Source organism: Sinohyriopsis cumingii, chromosome 6 (assembly GCF_028554795.1).
Source record: "Sinohyriopsis cumingii isolate HCF-2022 chromosome 6, ASM2855479v2, whole genome shotgun sequence".
Taxonomy (NCBI): domain Eukaryota; kingdom Metazoa; phylum Mollusca; class Bivalvia; order Unionida; family Unionidae; genus Sinohyriopsis; species Sinohyriopsis cumingii.
This window is the reverse complement of record NC_142966.1, coordinates 125,320,978-125,343,307: the sequence shown is the minus strand read 5'-3', so window position 1 is coordinate 125,343,307 and position 22,330 is coordinate 125,320,978. Positions and strand designations below refer to the sequence as shown.

Genomic DNA, 22,330 nt, shown 5'->3' with positions numbered 1-22,330 from the left:
CTATTCTTTCGCCACTGTAATGTTTGCTATCCACCTGTTAAATGTAAAGTTAAAATTGCTCGACAAATGAAAGGTACAATCATATAAAGTTAGAGAGACTCCGTAAGATCCAAGAAAGTGTACCAATAAAGGAATAAATTTAGGTACAGAAATAATTTAATTTATAATTATGGAAATTGCCTCAGATATACTGCTTCCGACACGATTCTCGAGAGAAATACAATAGCTGCAAGCAAAATAATTATCTGTACCCGTTCCTTTGAAATAATGGCCTCCCATATTGAATGTAAATCCCTAATTAGTTTTCTATTGTCACAGCATGAATCTGGCGATTGCAATATCATTTCACTTTTGAAGCTTTAGCCCGGTACAGTGATTTAAGACCGCTGGGGTATAAGCTATACAAAAAAGTTTATGTATACTTACTTTACCCTGTTCTGCCTATATCTTTTCTTGTATGTTTTTTTTGGATAACCTAACTTACTCGGCACTATATAGCCAGGACTGTGCTGATGTGCCATGAACTAAATATACATTTGTTCCTTTTTATTCAAAGGGAAAATCATAGATACATTCTTGTTGCATGACATTAAATTCCTTGCCTGCTAGATTGGCTGGCATGAGGTATGTGTACATATTTGTTGATCATCTACCCACTAGGTTAGTGGTTCCCAACCCCTAAGTTGGACCCACATCAGGATCAGAAGACATTATTGAGGGTCGCTCCGATTTTTTGAGGGTAGTTTAACTGCAAATAAAATTCCTCATTCAGCTGTCTCTTCATTTCCAGTCAAGGAGAAAATGCGCACAGTTCTGCTAAAGCTCTTTTTTAACCCCAGCCCTACTTTCAAAAAGGAATATTCCTGTCAGTATAGATAAGAGTAGAGGAAGAAATGTACAAGGCATAAATTACAACACTCACATGATTAGTGGTGCTAGTTGAAAGATTTATTGAAGATAAGTGTTGTTATAATAATGACTTGATGACTTTGTGAAGATGATCTGTATTACATCTGTGGACACATTGTTCAAAAACATTTGGGGAATAATTTTGACTGTCTCTTTCAAACACAAGCCCAGGTATATTTGGAAATGAATTCATTGTGGAATAGCAGCTAGTAAAACATAAAATCTGCCTTTCACTGCAAGTGGCATGCTAGATAATCTAGTATATGAAACATACATATAATGTTCTGGATTTTTCAGGCTGTAAATGCATAATGTCCTAGGAGAATGCTAGTATTGTACACACTTATATGTCCAACTGCAAACTGCATGGACCTCGATCTGCTGGTGCATAATGCACCAGCCTATTGGGATCTACGAAGACTGTGAAAAAACACAAACAAAGACCCTGATCTGTTGGCATTTTATGCGACAGCAGATCAGGGCCTATGTTGTTTGCAATTGGACTAGACTTATAAGCAAGTATGGATGGTACTTATAAAGTCATCCAGGTCATTTTGACTATAAAAGTGAATCAACTGAACTCTGGTAGTAAGTTTAGTCTAATAAATAAAATTCTAAAAATATCCCAGCCAATAAAAAGGAAGACAAACAATTATACTGAACTCAAGCCAATTCCATAGAGAATAATTATACAACCCAATGTGGTAAAACATGAAAAAGACTGGGACAAATCTTCCAATGGTTAAGAACATATAGTAAACAATTATTAACTTCTCTATTCTGAGTAACTGTGTTGACAAGTTGAACAAGACCTCAGTTGGTACTGACTTGTAGTCTGAACAAGAATAATGGTAAGCAATTTGCTCATGTAAATATGCCCACAACTGACCCACACCCCATTCCTCTCACCCAAATGACAGAAATGAGACAATAGTAAACAACGGTGCATAACATCATGTTCAGTACAATAATTGGTTAGTATGCATATCAAAATATGTGCTCAATTTCACAGCAATCCATTGAAAACTGCACATAATTCTGTCATGTACACGTACTGCATCACATTAAGAAAAGAGCAATAGCTTTTACATAAACTGTCGATCACAAAAGTTTGTATGAAACTGCATCTTTATATAATGATCATAAAACAAAAATAAATCAGACAAAAACTAAATTATTTTGTCTTATTTTCATTTAAAAGCGCACTTAAGTCCTACATTCATCTGATTATATTTTCGACCTTCTCGCATGTGTACGTACAGGGTGTAGACTTGAATCTTGTTCATCCGTAATCTTTGACAGTTATCAATAAATTTGTTACCCACCTGTTTGCTTAAGCCATCAGTGAGAGTCTATATGTACGGCTCATTCTAGCATGATCCTGGATAGTGATGACTTGGATTCAATGTACACGTATTAAGCTGTTGGTTGTGGTAAGGACTATTTCAGAATATCAGATAACCAACTGTGAGGACTCTGACACTGTCTTGGATAGTTAAGACATGGATTCAATGCATTAAGTTGGTGGTGGTGAGGACTACTTCAGAATATTAAGACAATCAATTGTGAGGACTCTGACACTGTCCTGGATAGTTAAGACATGGATTCAACGTATTAAGTTGATGGTGGTGAGGACTACTTCAGAATATTAAGACAATCAATTGTGAGGACTCTGACACTGTCCTGGATAGTTAAGACATGGATTCAATGTATTAAGTTGGTGGTGGTAAGGACTATTTCAGAATATTAAGACAATCAATTGTGAGGACTCTGACACTGTCCTGGATAGTTAAGACATGGATTCAATGTATTAAGTTGGTGGTGGTGAGGACTATTTCAGAATATTAAGACAATCAATTGTGAGGACTCTGACACTGTCCTGGATAGTTAAGACATGGATTCAATGTATTAAGTTGGTGGTGGTGAGGACAACTTCAGAATATTAGACAATCAATTGTGAGGACGCTGACACTGTCCTGGATAGTTAAGACATGGATTCAATGTATTAGACAACTGTGAGGACTCTGACACTGCCTTAGATAGTGAAGAGTTAAAATGTGGTAGTGAAAACTACTTCAGAATATAAATCACTTGTGAGGACCTGGGCAGTGATTGGATAATAGATTTTTAATTCACTATATTGTGATGCTGGTGGTAAAGGAGTATTTAAGAACATCTATCAACTGTGAGGACTTCATGGTCCAGGATCGTGACAGGTTGGATTCACTGTTTTGTGACATTTTGGTGATAAGGATTACTACAGAATATTAATCAACTGTGAGGACTTAAACATTGTCCTGGATTGTGAAGGCCTGGATTTGCTCTTTTGTAATAGGATTACAGAATATTAATCAATTGTGATGACTTGGACATTGTCCTGAATTGTGATGGTTTGGGTTCGTCGTTTTGTGATAATGGTGGTAAGGATTACTACAGAATATTAATCAACTGTGAGGACTCTGACCGAGGCATGGATAATGATCACTTGGATTGACTATATTGTGATGATGGTGCTGAGGACTATTCCAGAATATTAGAAAATCAATTATAATGACTCTGAATTGGAATTTGTGGGTTTCAGCAACGACAACTCTGTTATTGTGAAACGACATTTCTATTCTGAACCATAAAGAAACTTCTGTCAATGTGGTGATACCCTCTAAGTATTGTGCCTTGTATATATTGATTGCATCTACATTACCATACGTACCACACTTTGTGTTTCCCAAAACTCATAATAATTGCAGGACAGTAATTTGTTCATACACACATTTTAATTTATAAAAAAATGTATAAAGCTGTATAAATGTTTTTCTATTTTTAGCAATGGTAATCATATAAGGTGGTGGATCGACATTGTTTATATAAATGTTAAAGACCTTATTTGTCCAATTCTGTTAGCAATATAATTTTTCTTCATTTAAAGACTGTAGATCAATTAAAATACAAACTTCATGTAGGTACAAGAAAACTCATGCAATTTTCAAAAAAGTAAGAATTTGGTGTTTTTGTTTATGTTACTCTGAACAAATAAACCATGTTTAAACATAAACATAGATTAGCATGCATCATGACAAACCTTTGAAACAGAAACTGGAATTTAAAAAAAAAACAAGCAACTGATAAGCAGAAATCAAGCAACACATAATGGAGATATTTAAACAAACCCAAAACATTTCAGCAGAAATTACTGTCTAACTTGTTTGGTTATTGGGTTTTGGATATTTCAAGTGACCTTGTTAGGTTGCCCATAAAGCATTAAGCCCATGTTTGTCATCAAATAGTTCTTTTTTATTTTGGCTTATTACCATTTCTACATTAATAAATACAACTATCCACTGACTTATGCAATTTCAACCTATTTGAATTTCATGTTAACGAGATTTCATATGAATTTTTTATTTAAATTTTTTTTTTAGAGTGAAGTTGAAAAAAAAAAAATCTTTGTCTAAAAAAAAGGGATTTGTAAATGAATAGAATGAGTGGTTTAATTTGTATTTTCAATGAAGTTTAAATGGGGTGAAACCAACAATTCTGAGTTACAGAATTTCGAATTACGCAACTACTCTTGGGAATATTATTATCACATAGGTCAGTGGTCAGCTGTACTGTCTTTGAATATTTGTTCTGTCATTTATTTGAAGCAATTTCTGTTTTTGGAAAAGAGTGTTAACTTGCATGTCAAATTGAGAATTAAGTCAGCTATTCCTTCTAACTGACTCTTGGTGCAGTTTCTCCATATTGTCAAACAATAGTCAGTAACATGCAAAATGTAGGGATTGCAATATAATATTCATGTCTGCATAGGTAGATATTTGTAAGATTTATCTTAGCAAAGTGGAATGCTTCTTAGATAAAGCTACAAACATATATATATTTTTTCATTTATAATCATTCAATTTTGTTAACTTTTAAGAAGACATTTTTAAAATAAGCTTTATAAAAAAATGTTAATAAAAGTTTTTCTATTTTTAGTAACAGCAGAATATTTGATGGAAATTGGGCTTTAATTGAATGAACTTACAATCCGTTCAGGCCTAAACACTTTCTGTCAAATTTTGTCATTATTGTCAAGTGATTTTCAAGAAAAAGGCATAAAAAGGATTTCATTATTTTTATTAACAGTGGCCTTATTGGATGGTACATCTGTGTATCATTTATACAAATTTTTAAGCTCTAATACTAGTGTTTTCTCTCAGATTTGGTCAAAGTCTGATTAGCACTTTCTGAAATGTCAGTAAATGTCTATTGTTAGTAACAGAGGCCATATTTAATGGTGGATTGGCACCAATTGTTTTAAATTTAAACTCCTTTATGCCAGTATGCTTTCTGTCAAATTTTAGTAGAATAGATTTTGGGAAGTCATTTGAAGGCGTTTTTTATTTTTTTATACTTTAAGTAATGGCAACTAAGTTACCTGGCAATCTGGCATCAAATGTACAAAATTAAAAGCCATCATTGCCAAAATACTTTCCTTTAATTTTTTTTATTGAATTCTGAAAATCAGTATTTGAGAAGGAGTCATTTAAATGATTTTATATTATGCAGTAACAATTTTGATTGCAGATTGGCATTATGTTTTATAAGACTGGCATATCAACCTCCTTTATCTCCGAACCTGCCTGCACATGGAGGTTTCTGAGAAAATCACATTCCTTGGATTCATGACCACATATGGTCTTGCCAGCCAGAATCAGGGTTAAATCAATGGATTATAGTGATGCAGAGTGTTGATCTGGGATATAGATGCTACACGGCACTCAATATGAAACAATAGCTTCGCCCTAATTTGTTAACTTTATTCTAACACTATTACATGTACAAAAAGACTTTAGTGCAGAATTCATAATAGGAGAATTAAAAAAATGTGCTCAATAAAAAAATAATATTTCAGATGGTTAATACTCAACATTTGACTAAAATACTTGACATGGTACAAATGTCAAATTTCAGAACTTTCAGGGATTTGCTTAGTAAGAATTCTGATTCAAGTCCTAATATCAAACCTGTCTATTTCATTGCTTTTGAGTACAGCATCATGATTTATATTTAGATTGGGTTTTGAAATACAGCACAGTGTCAGATCTGCATGTCAGGAAGCATTACAAGGATATGGGTTACTAAGTCAGCTCGTCACATGCGTTCCACAGGGTTGATTCCCAGAATGTGGAATCCTGATCCAATTACACTGGCTGTGGCCTCACAAAGGAGCAGACGACTCATGTTGACCTTGACAATGGCACCTGAAAATTATTAGAAAACATAAATATGAGATACTTTTCAATCATTAATAAAAATATAAAAAGCAGGAAGGTAATGGGGATATGTGTAACTTTTTATCCCCATGAAAATCTGATTCCAGAACAGCCATTTCACAACTGATCTTAGCAGACTTTTATGAACTACATAAATATATCAGACTGTTTGCTGGATAGATGGGAATGAAATCACCAAAGACATAGTTTACATCATAGAAAATTTAAAAAGTGACATGATTCTAGGTAAAACAATACTGATACAGGTACAAAAATTATATATGGTCAATGGGTAAATGCAAAACACTTAACCATGAATTAAGTTGTACATATACAAAGTTAGCTCACTTGACCTCCCCAGAGAGTAAATGCCATAAAACCTACACCAAACTGTTGTCTGGGACCTTGGAAGAACGACTGAAATGAAGTGAGGGCATATATACAACTGTATGTATTTTAAGGTTTGTACAGCCCTTGATCTGGGGGTATTTTCAATGAATTTTTAAGACTTATAAAAGTGACAAATATTTTTTCTTACACAAAGTAGGTTACACTTCCACACTGAATTGTAAATTCAGCTCATTCCTAAATTCCTATTAAATTAGTAATAACCAAGATTATCTTATTTTACTAATTGCAGTCAGGTTTCAGGGGACTGTACTCAACTGGTACATCTTTTTCATTATATTAAGGTGCAAATGTCAAAAGGTTTCTACCCTGGAAGTGGATCATGAAATACATTGCATGTCTCTTGAATGGTTTGAATAATAGCTAAGAAACAGACATCAAATTATTGGATTAACAATACAGAATCAAGACCTTCAACTACAGCATGTGGTGTACCTCTAGGTAGTCTTTTAGGACCTATTCTATTTTTATGTTATGTGAATGATATGATAACTAGCACAGCTGCTGATTGTAAGTTATTATTATATATGCATGTAACATCTGCATGATTACATATCATAAAAGCTGGGGAAAGAAATAGAATCCAGCAATCTCTGGCTCACTGACAAATTTTCATTCATTTGGGAATGACAGAATGCATCCTATCTAGCTTGAAATGAAGAATAAAAACAAACCAGAGAATTCAAGATAACCTGCAATGGCCACATAATCAATTCTGAAATAGTAAATATTTAGGTCACCATAAAGTTAACTTACTTTTGTGTGAATGCATAGTCAATAGTAAATGCTAGATTCAAATTGCTGTTTACATAAAGTCAATGTTTATCACTGGAAACTAGAAAAACATTATGCTCTGCTCTGATACAATGTAATTTAGACTACTACTGTTCCCAGTGGTATGTCAGAATGAATAAAAATCTCAAAACCAAACTCTGAATAGCTTGGAATAAAACTGTATGATTTATAAGTACCCATATCAAGCATTGGACACTATAAACTGGAAAGTGGAGTAATGCCATAAGTGGAAGACTAAGACTAAATCATGCTGAATTTTTTTATAATGAGAACAGTCCATTATATATGAGCCAAAGACCTGTACAAATTTGCAATCATCACTATTTTACCGTTAGAGAAGTAAATTTAATTATGTTACACCATATGCTAGTTGAGTAGCCTTGATGACTTTCTTCTATAATACTATAAATGACTCGAAACTATTTACCATTAGAGCAGTAAATTTAATTATGTTACACCATATGTTAGTTGAGTAGCCTTGATGACTTTCTTCTATAATACTGTAAATGACTCGAAACTATTTACCATTAGAGCAGTAAATTTAATTATGTTACACCATATGCTAGTTGAGTAGCCTTGATGACTTTCTTCTATAATACTATAAATGACTCAAAACTATTGCCCACTGTCAGAAGTATTTCAAATATAGATCATTTTAAACCCAATGTTAAGTCATACATTTCAAAACAAAGCAAGTCAAGATAACAGACTTCAAAGATATTTACTACAATTAATTATTTTTGAGTGATTCTTTTAAATTCTGAATCAGCTTTTACATTTGTGAAACTTAACTGTTAATTTCTTAGCTTAGTTGAATATATAAGTTTAATCTGGAAAATACACAATACCCCAAAATCTTTATCCCTCAGTTTTGCAAACTTTTATGGGTCTTCCTTGGTGGATAACATTTCTTTTTAAGCATGTCTGTATTACAACTGTTTCTAACATCTATTTCATTCTTATATGTATTAGTGTATTAATACTTGTTATTTGCTGAACCTAAAATGTATTATTAATTATTATTATTATTATTTGCAAATATGATTAGCATACCACTACAGCCAATGGACACAATTCCATCAGGTAACCTACCAGGTGTTGTGTCATTTCATCCTCCCATTTTTTCCCCCCATTTTATTAATTTATTCAATAATTTTTACAATATTTAAATCTTAAAAGGTGATATATCTGATTATTCTCAGATATAATGTTTTTGGCTAAATTCAAGGAGTTTTAAAAAAAATTCAAAGACTTTTAAATGGTAAAATCAACTTTCTGAAATTCAATTTATTTTCAAGTAACTTTTCAAATTAAAAGACATTTTCATGGTTGAATGAATTGTGTATTTGCTTTTAGAAATGTCGATGCTACTGCCAACCACTACAGGTAGTACAGTGGTTTCCCATTACAACATTCCTTGATAACTTGTGCTCTGATAACTCGCAAACCCGTTTATAACACCAAGGGCAGGCATGAATGCTGTTTTGTTTCTTGAAAATGCTAACAGAATTTATCCTTATTTGTTGAACATGAAGAAAACTGCAATCGAAACTGATAAACAAAACCCTGATATATTCTTCATTTTATGATCAGAAGTGGCAGATAGTGTCTGAAAAACTTGAATCAACATCATGAAATTCTCAAGATAAGAAGTCGGACATTTTGTTACATTTTCTTTACATAAAAACTTCTTAATACACTGTAAATAACTATCCTTGCTAAAATTTTGATCTGTGAAAATGTCACTAATGCCTACAGGTAGCAACATTTAGTAATTAAATAAATTTTGTCCAGTGAAATTTATGTTTTAGCTTTATCATTTAACTCATTAACCCCCGGAGGTTTTTGTTGTTTTCGCCTGAAATGCGAGTAGGAAACACATTTTGTGGGCTATTTCTGAATACATCCTAATACATCGACTTCCAAGTGATTTCCCATTAACCTAATGCCTATTTGAGTTAGAAACATCATTTTTCATTGGCTATTTTGCTCGTGCAGGAGCATAAGGGTAAACATTGGAGTTTCTTTTTCTTTGCTTAACGGACCCATCTTTTTTTTAATTTCAAATGCCCATCTTATCCTACTTTTTGCAAAGTTTCATCTGTCTGTGTGCAGTTCAGACTGGTCTGCCTTAGATATCAGGCCAAAAAGTCTAAAATCCAGACACAAAATCGGTGAATTTTGGGTGGAAAACAAATTGCGTAAATTGTTTTTAGGTTTTTCCCTCTGTATTTTGTAGTGCAACTAGAACTTCCAGATTATTTGGTATCACTGTAGAGCTACAACTGTCTACATTTCTATACTACCACCCATTTTAGTGCATCATACGTGACCTTGACACTACAGAGCTCAGCAGTAGGCTACTACCTCCTGCCACGTAAATGTGGCGCCAGGGGTTAATGAGTTAATTCAGTTATCAGTGGAATCATGATAAATGTGATATGCCATCTTGTATTCAAACATGAAAAATTTCAATGTACTGTTACAGCTTTGTCCATGGGCATTTATGTGAGAAACAGATTATCTGCCAACTATGTTTTGATCTTCGATTTGCAGATGTATTTGATTTTTTTCTCAAACTCAATTAAAAGAATACCTGCATTGTATTATCACATTAATGATGTCTTTTGAACCAATGGAATAAATAATACAGTTTCAAGGCATACAAATTCTTGTGGATAAGAACAAGCAGTCATGGTCTTGTGTCAAGTCATTTCACCTGACCACTTGGACATTGGTATAAATATTGTTGTGCAAGTAACAACTACAGTACCTTAAACTGTTCTAGTCATGATCAAAGACAGCAAGGCAATCAAGCAAAAGGAGTACCTGGTGAATTCAAAGCTTTGTTTGACAGAAATGGTTCATTACAGAGAAGCAAGTTCCAAAGTTTGTATTTAACTTAAAATACTGAATTGGCACTCTGAGATCAGTTAAAGAAAATGCAGAACTTTCACTATTACATGCAATGAAATCACAACATTATTTCACTAATAAAACAATTTTAAAAAATTGATTTTCAGTGCTGAAGGTGTGCATGAAAAAATGTCTCTACTTTTTTAACAAAAGGAATCTTGTTTTGTTGCGTAAAAAGCAGTGACATAATATACAACTTTTTGCAGGTACACAATGAGGCACACATCCACATGGTGGCGCTATACAGTTTCGCATTTTGCATAGGGTTAGGATTTTAAAGAAAAAGAATTTCCCTGGCTTTCCTCACTGGTTATACTGGCTATTTAAAAAAGACTTTGTATATCTTAGGTATAATGCAAAGAACCTTTAATTCCCTTTATTTTGGTGTATGATTGATGGGTGTAATATGGGTTATAGAGTATACAGCTTGGCCTTACTTCAGATGTGCACCTTTCAAAAAAGTGCTAGCTCTACTTGGTCATTTTCACTTCCTGAACTTCAGAGGTAAATTGTATAAAAAAGAGCTGATAACTTTTTTCACATTTTATATATTTGGTAATTCATTCATTGCACTTTCAGAAGCTGGTATTGTCTAGTCTGGCAAAATTCATTTTCCCTATTTTAATAGCTGCTATGTATAGTGTACTTTAGACTAATTCAGGCTGATTTTTTAACACAAGGGAGCAGTCATTTTAGTTAGCAGTGTGCTTAAATCATGTAAAATTTCCAAAAGTACAATATCCAAAAGAAATATCATCCACATTACATTAATGTAGCATAGAGGTATGCCAACATTCTCTCCATTGTGCATGTTTTAAATGCGAACTACTTCACCTTACATACGTCACTCTCTCAAAAGTACATATTATCTGGTGAGCGCCCCCCATGACATGCTGAAACCTTTTGGAGTAATGTTTTCATGATCTTTCAGAGACTGGTCATCTTGGAAATAAAGGTACTTTATACCAAAATGTGAATTATTTGATTGCAAAAAGCTGTTTATTGACAACTATTCCCAGTGAGATTACAAAAAGTGTTACAGCCATTAAACAGTGCCACAACACCCCCTTCCACGGTTTTCTCAATGTCTTGATAGGATGGCACCTCATTCTTCATATATCAGAGGTCTCTTGGGAAATCATACTTGCTTATAGTGTGGTTTATGTTGTTGGATGCATCTGAGCACAATTTATCAAATGAGAAGTTTACTTTGTAAAGACAAGCTAAATATGTAAACTAGAAATTGTATATGCATGTACCAACAAAATTTGCACATTTCCATTTTGTTATTAAAACAAAAATTAAGCAGATGTGAAAATATTAACATTACAACCACTCAGTTAAATGGGACTGACATCCCTCTGTGAATTATTGTCATTATTTATTAGGCATTATTTCAGAATCCATTTGTCCAAATGATCTTATGATACTTCAACAACAAAGAATAGCTTCGGATCACTGAGTAGATAATATGAAGAAATTGAAATGAAAGCAATGTCACAACATAAGATCCTCAGATCAATGTGTACATGATCCACTCTCAAGATCAATGTGTAGAACATGATCCACTCTTAAGATCAATGTGTAGAACATGATCCACTCTCAAGATCAATGTGTAGAACATGATCCACTCTTAAGATCAATGTGCACAAGATCCACTCTTAAGATCAATGTGCACAAACATGATTCACTCTCAAGATCAATGTGTACAAAATGATCCACTCTTTAGATCAATGTGCACAATATGATCCACTCTTTAGATCAATGTGCACATGATCCACTCTTTAGATCAATGTGCACAACATGATCCACTCTTTATATCAATGTGCATAAACATGATCCACTCTCAAGATCAATGTGTACAATATGATCCACTCTTTAGATCAATGTGCACAACATGATCCACTCTTTAGATCAATGTGTTCAACACCATCCACTCTGCAGATCAAATGTGTACAACAGTTTCCCTTCTGTTGATCAATGTGTAGAACATGATCCACTCTGTAGATCAGTGTGTACAACATAATCCACTCAGGAGATAATTTGTAAAATATGATCCACTCTACAGAATAATGTGTACATGATACACTTTACAGACCAATCTGGTCTGTAAAGTATGATCCATTATGCAAACAATGAGTATAACATGATCCACTCAACAGGTAATGTGTACAACACGATCCACTCTATAGATCAATGTGTACAATATAATCCATTCCTCAGATCAATTTGTACTACATAATTACACAACATGGTTTTGTACCATTATAAAAAGAAATTCCTTTTTTATTATTCCTAAAATAATTAACTTGTAAAAATTTGTTTCAAAACATTCCAAAGTGAGTGAGACTGATCCCTTTAATGTGGAACCTAATGTAGAAATAATTGTACAATCTCTATTCAAGTGTCACAAACACTTTTATTCTTCTTACTTTTGCTTGTTTTTATCTGTGATCAAATACATTTAAATCCCAAGACATAATAAAACAAGTAAAAGATTGACATGAGGTGTGGGTTTTGCTCTCAGTCATGTAGGCATTGCAGTTATTGAAATTGACACTACTGCCTGCATTTCAAAAAAGTACAATCAATCTTTTGACTCTAGCCAACAACAACGATTGCTGAAAATGAGTTGTGCATGTTCAGCTAACTGAAGGAGCTAGCAGGAACTGTCCCAAGATAATAACACTTAAATGAAAATGCTCATATTTTAGTGAATGGAAGTTACAGGTCAAACTTTCATTTCAAATCCACTGAGAACTTTTAAAGATATGGCCATTTAATTTCTAACCTCTGTGTCAATAGCATGGACTGCAAAAATGGCCATGATGAATATAGTTGTGCTTTTAGTAAGCTGCATCTGGTCTATCGCTGACAAACTGATCCATAGACTGGCAGGAGCCACAGTGGCTCAATGGTTAATGTGATGGATTTGTGACTGTTCAAATCCTGCCATTGGACCAGCCTGGGACACCTACACTGATGTTTCCTTGGGCAAGGCACTTAAGTCAAATTGCCTTGGCACTAAATAACCTATTTTTGTTGATGTGCCATAAAGCACCAAACCAACCAAGTACATATTCGCTGTTGAGTTGATATCAAGTTCATGTTGGAACTCTTACGAAAAATCACATGGGACAACGAAGTTATACAATTTAGTAAAGAATGGAGAGGATTTCTCATTTTGGAGATGCTCAAAAATCCAGATTATAAAGCTGTCGACTCCAACCCCTCTTTTCACTATGGCAATATATTATAAATTATTTTTTTTAAACGTAAATTTTAAATGTTATCAAGGTGCTCTGAGATACTGCTAAGAGATACTTTGTTTTACATGAAATTAAATTATCTCAAAATTTTCTAACAAATTTCAAAACTGGGTCACTTTCAAAAACAGACTAAACAATGTCATAGTGTTGATGATTACTGTTTTCACAGATGAAAAGCTTAAAAATTGACGACATCCTGTGCATTGAGATATTGGTTAACTTATTCGTCACAAAAGTCATCCACAAAAGCAGAACACAGGTAACAATTGTATACACTTGCACATAAGTTAGGTCAGGCAGCAAACAACATAGACCCTTATCTACCATCACATCATGTACTATAAAAATTAAGAAACATTTTGTTTATTCTACTGATTACTCTTAATGAACTGCATAAATTACAATCTGCCTGTACATTAACAGTGTGGACCCAACTTATAAGTTAATATATATGGTACTGAATTCAAACACATTTAATAAAATCAGTTTGTCACAAGCTGATCATTTTCCTTTGAAAGATTATGACCATCCTTTCCAAGTAAAATTTTGTCAATAATCACCACATTCCATTATTATAATCTGATTAGTTTTGTCAACAGTCAAAACATTCCATTATCATAACTTGACTACAGTTCTGTCAACAGTCCACACATTTCATTATCATAAACTGATTACAGTTTTGTCAACAGTTGACACATTCCATTATCATAATCTGATTACAGTTCTGTCAACAGTCAACACATTCCATTATCATAATCTGATTAAAGTTCTGTCAGCGGTCAACACATTCCATTATAATCTGATTACAGTTCTGTCAACAGTCAACACACTCCATTCTCATAATATTATTACAATTTTAACAACAGTCAACACGTTCCATCATCATAACCTGATTACAGTTCTGTCAAGAGTAGACACATTCCATTATCATAATCTGATTACAGTTCTGTCAACAGTCAAGACATTCCATTATCATAATCTGATTACAGTTCTGTCAACAGTCAACACATTCCATTATAAAAATCTGATTACAGTTCTGTCAACAGTCAACAAATTCCATTATCATAATCTGATTAAAGTTCTGTCAACACATTCCATTATAACCTGATTACAGTTCTGTCAACAGTCAACACATTCCATTTTCATAATATTATTACAATTTTAACAACAGTCAACATGTTCCATCATCATAACCTGATTACATTTCTGTTAACAGTCAACACATTTCATCATAATCTGTTTACAGATTTGTCAACAGTCAATACATTATATCATAATCTGATTACAGTTTTTAATTCAGCAGCAAAATCTATTATTCCAGTAAGAAATGTTGACACTGTGTGAGATAGTGCCACAGAGAAGTACAAACTTGTTGTCTCTTTGTGTGAAGTTAAGCAACAGAGGATTACAAACTTGCTGGCTCTGTGATGTAGTGTAACAGAAGATTACAAACTTGTTGACTCTTTGTGTAAAGTACTGCCACAGAGAATTACAAACTTGTTGACTCTGTGTGTGAAGTACTGCCACATAATTACAAACTTGTTGACTCTGTGTGTGAAGTACTGCCACAGAGAATTACAAACTTGTTGACTCTGTGTGAAGTACTGCCAGAGAATTACAAACTTGTTGACTCTGTGTGAAGTACTGCCAGAGAATTACAAACTTGTTGACTCTCTGTGTGAAGTAGTGCCACAGAGAATTACAAACAGTTAACTCTCTGTGTGAGGTAGTGCCACAGAGAATTACAAACTTGTTGACTCTTTGTGAAAGGTAGTGCCTGTGAGAATTACAAACTTGTTGACTATCAATGCAAGGTAGTGTCACAGTGAATTATAAGCTTGTTAACACACTGTGAAGTAGTGCCACAGAGAATTACAAACTTGCTGACTGTGTGAAGTAGTGTCACAGAGAATTACAAACTTGTTCACTCAAAGTAGTGCCACAGAGAATTACAAGCTTGCAGACTCTCTGTGTGAAATAGTGCCAAAGAAAATTACAAACTTGTTGACCCACTGCAAGAAGTAGTGCTAGAGAATTACAAACTTGTTGACCCTCTGTGTGAATTAGTGCCACAGAAAATTTCTGTACAAGTTATTGCATGTGTATGTGAAAGAATTTGTTGTGAATTTATTATCTCCATTTTAACAGCCCCACACACATTACTGTTTCAACACAAAATGTGACACCATTAATATCTTACAATACTCAATACAAGATTACTTTCTCAAAATGTATGTTGTCAAATATACCTACCTGTCTGTCTGTCTTTCTCTATACAATAACAGTTGTCATAGAACTCGGTGAATGTTGTGGATAATTCGTACAGGTAGTCACAAAGACTGTGTAGCAGTAGATCATCCAGGCATTTCAAAATGACCTCAGGGAAACGAAGCAAACACTTGGATAATTTCCATTCCTTTTCATGATCCAGGCTAATTTCATTTGATTTGACATATGCCTTCAACTGCTCAGGTGTAACATTGGCATTTCGGACAATTGACCTGTGGATAAAAAAATAATTTATTTAACTATGGCTGAACCAGAAATGCGTTCATTGAATATAAATGCATCACCACTGTGACTGAAATGACTTAAACACAAAACTTAATTTATGAGTGATGGAAGGATGCATGAACAAAGGAAACACTACATATACCCCAATCATTGTCATAGTGGGGCATACAGAGTAAGTCATGAAAACATTTATATTTTCTTACCATTAGTTTTGCTTTCTATGACGACCTGTTCATTCTAAATAAACAAACATGCAGGAAAACAAGCTATTATGAAAGCTGCATCACAAAGGGCCTTGCTCAATTTAATTTATAAATTTTAGTTCATGTCCAGTAGTGAGAAAAATATTACCACCGCAGGGGCCTTTCTGGATGTCCAAGCAGCACAATTTGTTATTTAGGAACAAGATTACATAAGTATTGCAATGAAAACAAGATTTTTTTCAAGTCGTCTCATGAATCCGATTTCGTGGCCTACCAAAGACTTATAAAAATGGTACTAACAACTGCTCACCAGGCGCTCAGCATTAAGAGGTTAGTGTTAGGTCTGGTCGGCCTGGTATTCAGATAATGTGACTGGGTGATGCCCCAGTGATAGACATCACTATAAACTGCTACACTGCAGACATTGTAGCTATATGATTGAAATTTCTTTCAAGCTACATTAAAAATCCAAATCACACACAAGATGTCTCATGTGGTGGACATATTTAGATATCCATGTAGACCAACTAAGATGGCCGCTATCGCTTAACCAGCTTGAAGCAGCTGTTCCATTTTTTATTGTCGTTTTCATGATATTTGTGCTTGTTGCCTGTTTTCATCTACGTTATTGTGTTCATTATGTATTGGCTGTTAAATTTGTATGTGTTTCTTCATCTCCTTGTTTTGGAAATGAGAGCAATTATACTTTTTCTCAGCTGTCTTGCTCCACTGTTTTTGAAAAAACTGCCATCACATGATACTCGCCAGTCAACCCATTTATGCTACGATGGACCCTCATTAATTGCTTTAAATGATCATTCTTTGGCTTCCACACTACATTGTGCTCTAGACTAAACGAACTGGGACTACATTCATCATTACCTAAATGTAAACAGAAGCAAAAAAGCATAGAACAGGAAGAATTCCAGTTATCTACCTTATTTTGGCTCAACAATTTAAAAACAAATTGACCGTTAATTTAGATAACCTAATTCAAATCCCTATTAATTCTTCAACCTTTGTGTCAACTATCCAGGAGATACCTTTGCATATTGCATTATTCAATGCCCAGTCAGTAGGACCACCGGAAAAGCACACAGAAATAGTTGATTTTATCAACGACCAGAATACTGACCTATTTTTCCTGACAGAAACATGGCTAAAAACATCAGGCGATGAGCCCAAGTGTGCGGATCTAACACCCACTGGTTACTCCATCAAGTTGTTCCCCCCGTAATTCTTGCGGAGGTGGAATTGCTGTCATCACAAAGAACACCATGATAAAACGTCTAAACCATACCACAACATTCAATTATGACCACACATCATTTGAACTAGTCCAAACCACACTCACACTGGAGCAAAGGTCAGTCCATTTTTTCTGCCTATACTACCCTCCTCCTAGTAGAAAAAACAAGCTGCCTGACTCTCTCTTTTTGGAGCAGTTTCCGAATCTCCTGGACAATGGAAATTCGATAGGTGGCAACCTGGTTATTCTTGGAGATTTCAACTATCACTTTGATTGTCCCAGAAACCCAAATACATCAAAACTCATAGATTCCATTAATGTATCCCATGACCTTGCATCAGATCACCTCTGCATTATATGCCATCTTGATGTATCAGTCCCTAACCCTCCACCTTTATATCTGCTACTAAGAGAAACCTCTGTATGATAAATAGAACCAAACTAATGCACGACATCCAAGCTAACTTAACAACTTGCTTACCTCCTACCTCACAACAACTTGATAACTGCCTGCATTCATTGCTTGACAAACATGCACCAGCTACCAAGTGCAGAGTATCAATTCAAAAGTGTTCTCCATGGTATAGCAGTGTTAAGGACCAGCTTCGCGCTGCTAAAAGAGACCGCCGTAAAGCTGAGAGGCTTTGGCTTTCCACCAGACTCACTATTCATAAGCAAATCTATGAAGCCTCTAAGAAGAATATCACAAATATAGTCCATGCAGCAAAATCAGCCCACTACACTACTAAGATCATGGAAAGTTATAGCTGCAATGAGCTCTTCAAGATTACTAACAAGCTAATGTCATGGAACAAATCTACATGACTTCCAGATACCTTCTCTCCAGTCGACCTTCTGGACATGTTTGCAAATTTCTTCCGTGATAAAGTACAAACCATTAGAGATAAGCTTGACACCACAATTTCAATTGACTCATTGTCACCATATAGTTGGGATACAGAATTTGAGCGGCAACCATTAGCAGCATTTGAACCTGTCTCTATGGATTTTGTACATACAATCGTGATGAAGAGTGCACCAAAGTCATGTGAACTTGATCCAATTCCAACATCACTGCTGCTTGAGTGCTTAGATCCAGTATTGCCTTCACTAACTGATGTTATTAATACCTCTCTCTCATCCGGGGAATTCCCATCATTTTTCAAAACTGCCACTGTAAAGCTTCTGCTGAAGAAACACTTGACCATAACGATTTAAAGAACTACCATCCAGTTTCTAATCTCCCATTCATATAAAATATCTTAGAAAAGGTTGTTCTATCCCAGCTTGTATTTCATCTAAATTCAAACAGTCTTTTTAGCAATGTACAACCTGCATATCGCCCTTGCCACAGTACTGAAACTACTCTTCTAAAAGTAGTTAATGACATTCTCTCTACGTTGAATAGAGGAAAGATTACAGTCCTCACCCTCCTTGATTTGTCTGCAGCATTTGACACAATAGACCATGATATATTACTTCACCGTCTCCAGCATTTGGCATTCATGATACAGCCTTACTGTTGTTCAAGTCCTACTTGGTCAACAGGACACAAATTGTATCTGCAAATGAAATACACTCCAGCCCAGTTGATCTATGTTGTGGTGTTCCACAGGGGTCCATTCTTGGACCTTTTCTTTCATTCTGTACACTCAGTCACTCTCAAGTGTCACAGATCATCATCCAGTGTCTCACCAATTGTACGCTGATGACACCCAAATATACAAATCTAGCCACCTAACTGAAGTTGATGCTACCATCCAAGGTGTAGAGAGGTACACTTCTGATGTGAAATCATGGATGACATGTAACAAGCTGCAGATGAATGATGATAAAACTGAGGCCATTCTGATCACAACACAAAGACTTTCTCATTCACATCCTTTACCTCAAACAATAAATATCAGCAATGCCAACATTAAATTCACACAATCAGTACGAAACCTAGGTGTTACTCTGGACAGTACTCTCACATTGCACCAACATGTCATGAACATATGCAAGGCTGCATATCTTGAGCTGAGACGCATCAGCTCAATTTGCAAATATCTTTCAGCTGATGACATTAAAACACTTGTGTGTTCATTAGTACTTTCAAGACTGGACTATTGTAACTCAATTCTGTCTGGTTCATCTCAATATCTGCTCCAGAAATTTCAAAAAGTTCAAATCACAGCTGCTCGGATCATACTTAGAGTACCACAATCAGAGCACACCTCCCTGCTGCTCTGTACCCTACACTGGCTATCCATTCGATCCAGAATCAAACACAAAATTTGTTCTCTGTGCTATGTTTCAATGTCGGACTCTAGTCCAACATACCTATCCAACGTCACCCATGTGTACACACCAGCAAGATACTTACGCTCCTCTTCTAACAATCGTATACTCATTATTCCTACTATGAAAACAAAGTCATATGGACAGCGTTCTTTTGCATACCAGGGCCCAGCAATGTGGAATGAATTGCCCACTGAACTTAGACACAAAGACACAGTGATCACATTCAAGATAGCTCTCAAAACTCACTTATTTTGACTGCAAGAACAAACTTAAAGACCTAATAATGTTTCCTACCTGAAATATTCTCAGCATGTTTTTTTATTTATGTTTTCTAATTTCATGGCGTTTGTTTTTTTAATCATATCATTATGTTTTTTATCTTATAGGTGTTGTCTAATGTTGTAAAGCATTCAGAGTTTCCAAAGATTAGGCGCTATACAAAGTCCTCATTATTATTATTATTTCAGATGACCTAGACATCATCATAAGTCTTGCAATTAAAACCTAATGTCAATATGTATTTCTGCTGAGAAGAAGTGGCAATAACAAGATTTACAAGATAGAGTCTATGGTGGCCATATTGCACATATGAGTGGCACCATTTTTATTTAGGACCAACTAGACCATGTGATGAATGTGTGTGATGGCAAACCTTAAAGTAGGCATAACAATGACCACAGGCCAGACAGACTGACCACAGGCCATCTCAAGCTCCTCTGCTCTATGGATGGACTGAAAGGTGATTACCACTGGGCTCCTGCATTACCACAAATTAACCAATCTGAAACCAATACATATTCTGTGGTGCTCAAAGAAGGCTAAAATCAGTACACCTTTACAGTTAACAACATGGTTGAGAACTGAAATTTCTGTGCAAAAACCATTAATCTTTTTTCAGTCACAGTAAAAAAAAAACAGGTGAAGAACCATCAACCTAAAGGAAGTTACTTGCAAACTTTCTAACAAACACATGATAGTAAAAAAATCAAGACACCAGCTTGTGCAGAAAAAGGTGAGATGTGTGAATGATCTATAAAGGCAAGCAGCACTGACAACAGTCATATAGGGTTCCAGTCAGAAAAGTCATATGTGGTTCCAATCAAACTGTCATACAGGGTTCCAATCAGACAACAGTCATATGGGGTTCCAATCAGACAACAGTCATACAGGGTTCCAATCAGACAACAGTCATACAGTGTTCCAATCAGACAACATTCAAACAGGGTTCCAATCAGACAATAGTCAAACAGGGTTCCAATCAGACAATAGTCATACAGGGTTCCAGTCAGAAAACAGTCATATGGAGTTCCAATCAGACAACAGTCATATGGGGTTCCAGTCAGAAAACAGCCATACAGGGTTCCAATCAGACAATAGCCATACATGGTTCCAATCAGGCAACAGTCATACAGGGTTCCAATCAGACAACAGTCATACAGGGTTCTCATCAGACAATAGTCATACAGGGTTCCAACCAGACAACAGTCGTACAGGGTTTCAATCAGACAATAGTCATATGGGATTCCAATCAGACAATAATCAAAGATGGTTCCAATCAGACAATAGTCATGGGGTTCCAATCAGACAATAGTCAAACAGGGTTCCAATCAGACAATAATCATATGGGGTTCCACTTCTGACATTAGTCATATGGGGTTCCAATCAGGCAATGGTCATATGGGGTTCCAATCAGACAATAGTCAAACAGGGTTCTAAACATACAACAGTCATATGGGGTTCCAATCAGACAACAGTCATATGGGGTTCCAATCAGACAATAGTCATACAGGGTTCCAATCAGACAACAGTCATACAGGGTTCCAATCAGACAGTAGTCATATGGGGTTCCAATCAGACAACAGTCATACAGGGTTCCAATCAGACAATATTCATATGGGGTTCCAATAAGACAACAGTCATACGGGGTTCCAATCAGACAACAGTCATATTTGGGTCCAATCAGACAACAGTCATACTGGATTCCAATCAAACAGTTATATGGGGTTTCAATCAGACAACAATCATACAGGGTTCCAATCAGACAATAGTCATATGGGGTTCCAATAAGACAAAAGTCATACAGGGTTCCAATCAGACAATAGTCATACAGGGTTTCAATCAGACAATAGTCATATGGGATTCCAATCAGACAATAGTCATACAGGATTCCAAACAGACAACAGTCATACAGGGTTCCAATCAGACAACAGTCATATGGGGTTCCGATCCGACAAGTCATACAGGGTTCCAATCAGACAACAGTCATATGGAGTTCCAATCAGACAACAGTCATATGGGGTTCCAATCAGACAACAGTTATATGGGGTTCCGATCAGGCAACAGTCATATGGGGTTCCAATCAGACAACAGTCATATGGGGTTCCAATCAGATGACAGTCATATGGGGTTCCAATCAGACAACAGTCATACGAGGTTCCAATTAGACAACAGTCATATGGGATTCCAATCAGACAACAGTCATACGCGGTTCCATTCGGGACAATATTTAATATATGGTGCCAATTAAAT

General features: G+C 35.2%; 1 protein-coding gene across 1 annotated transcript in view; it reads right to left on the bottom strand.

The window, feature by feature from the left end:
• Window positions 1–926: 926 nt before the first annotated feature.
• LOC149797894 (arginine--tRNA ligase, cytoplasmic-like) overlaps window positions 927–22,330 on the bottom strand; it is a 207,604-nt gene continuing 186,200 nt past the window's right edge. Inside the window, exons 13-14 of the mRNA XM_089962930.1 lie at window positions 15,806–16,053; window positions 927–6,152 (exon numbers count right to left, since the gene is read on the bottom strand). Of these exons, the coding sequence (XP_089819056.1) occupies window positions 6,043–6,152; window positions 15,806–16,053 (358 nt within the window). The 3' untranslated portion in view covers window positions 927–6,042. The remainder of the gene's footprint in view (window positions 6,153–15,805; window positions 16,054–22,330) is intronic.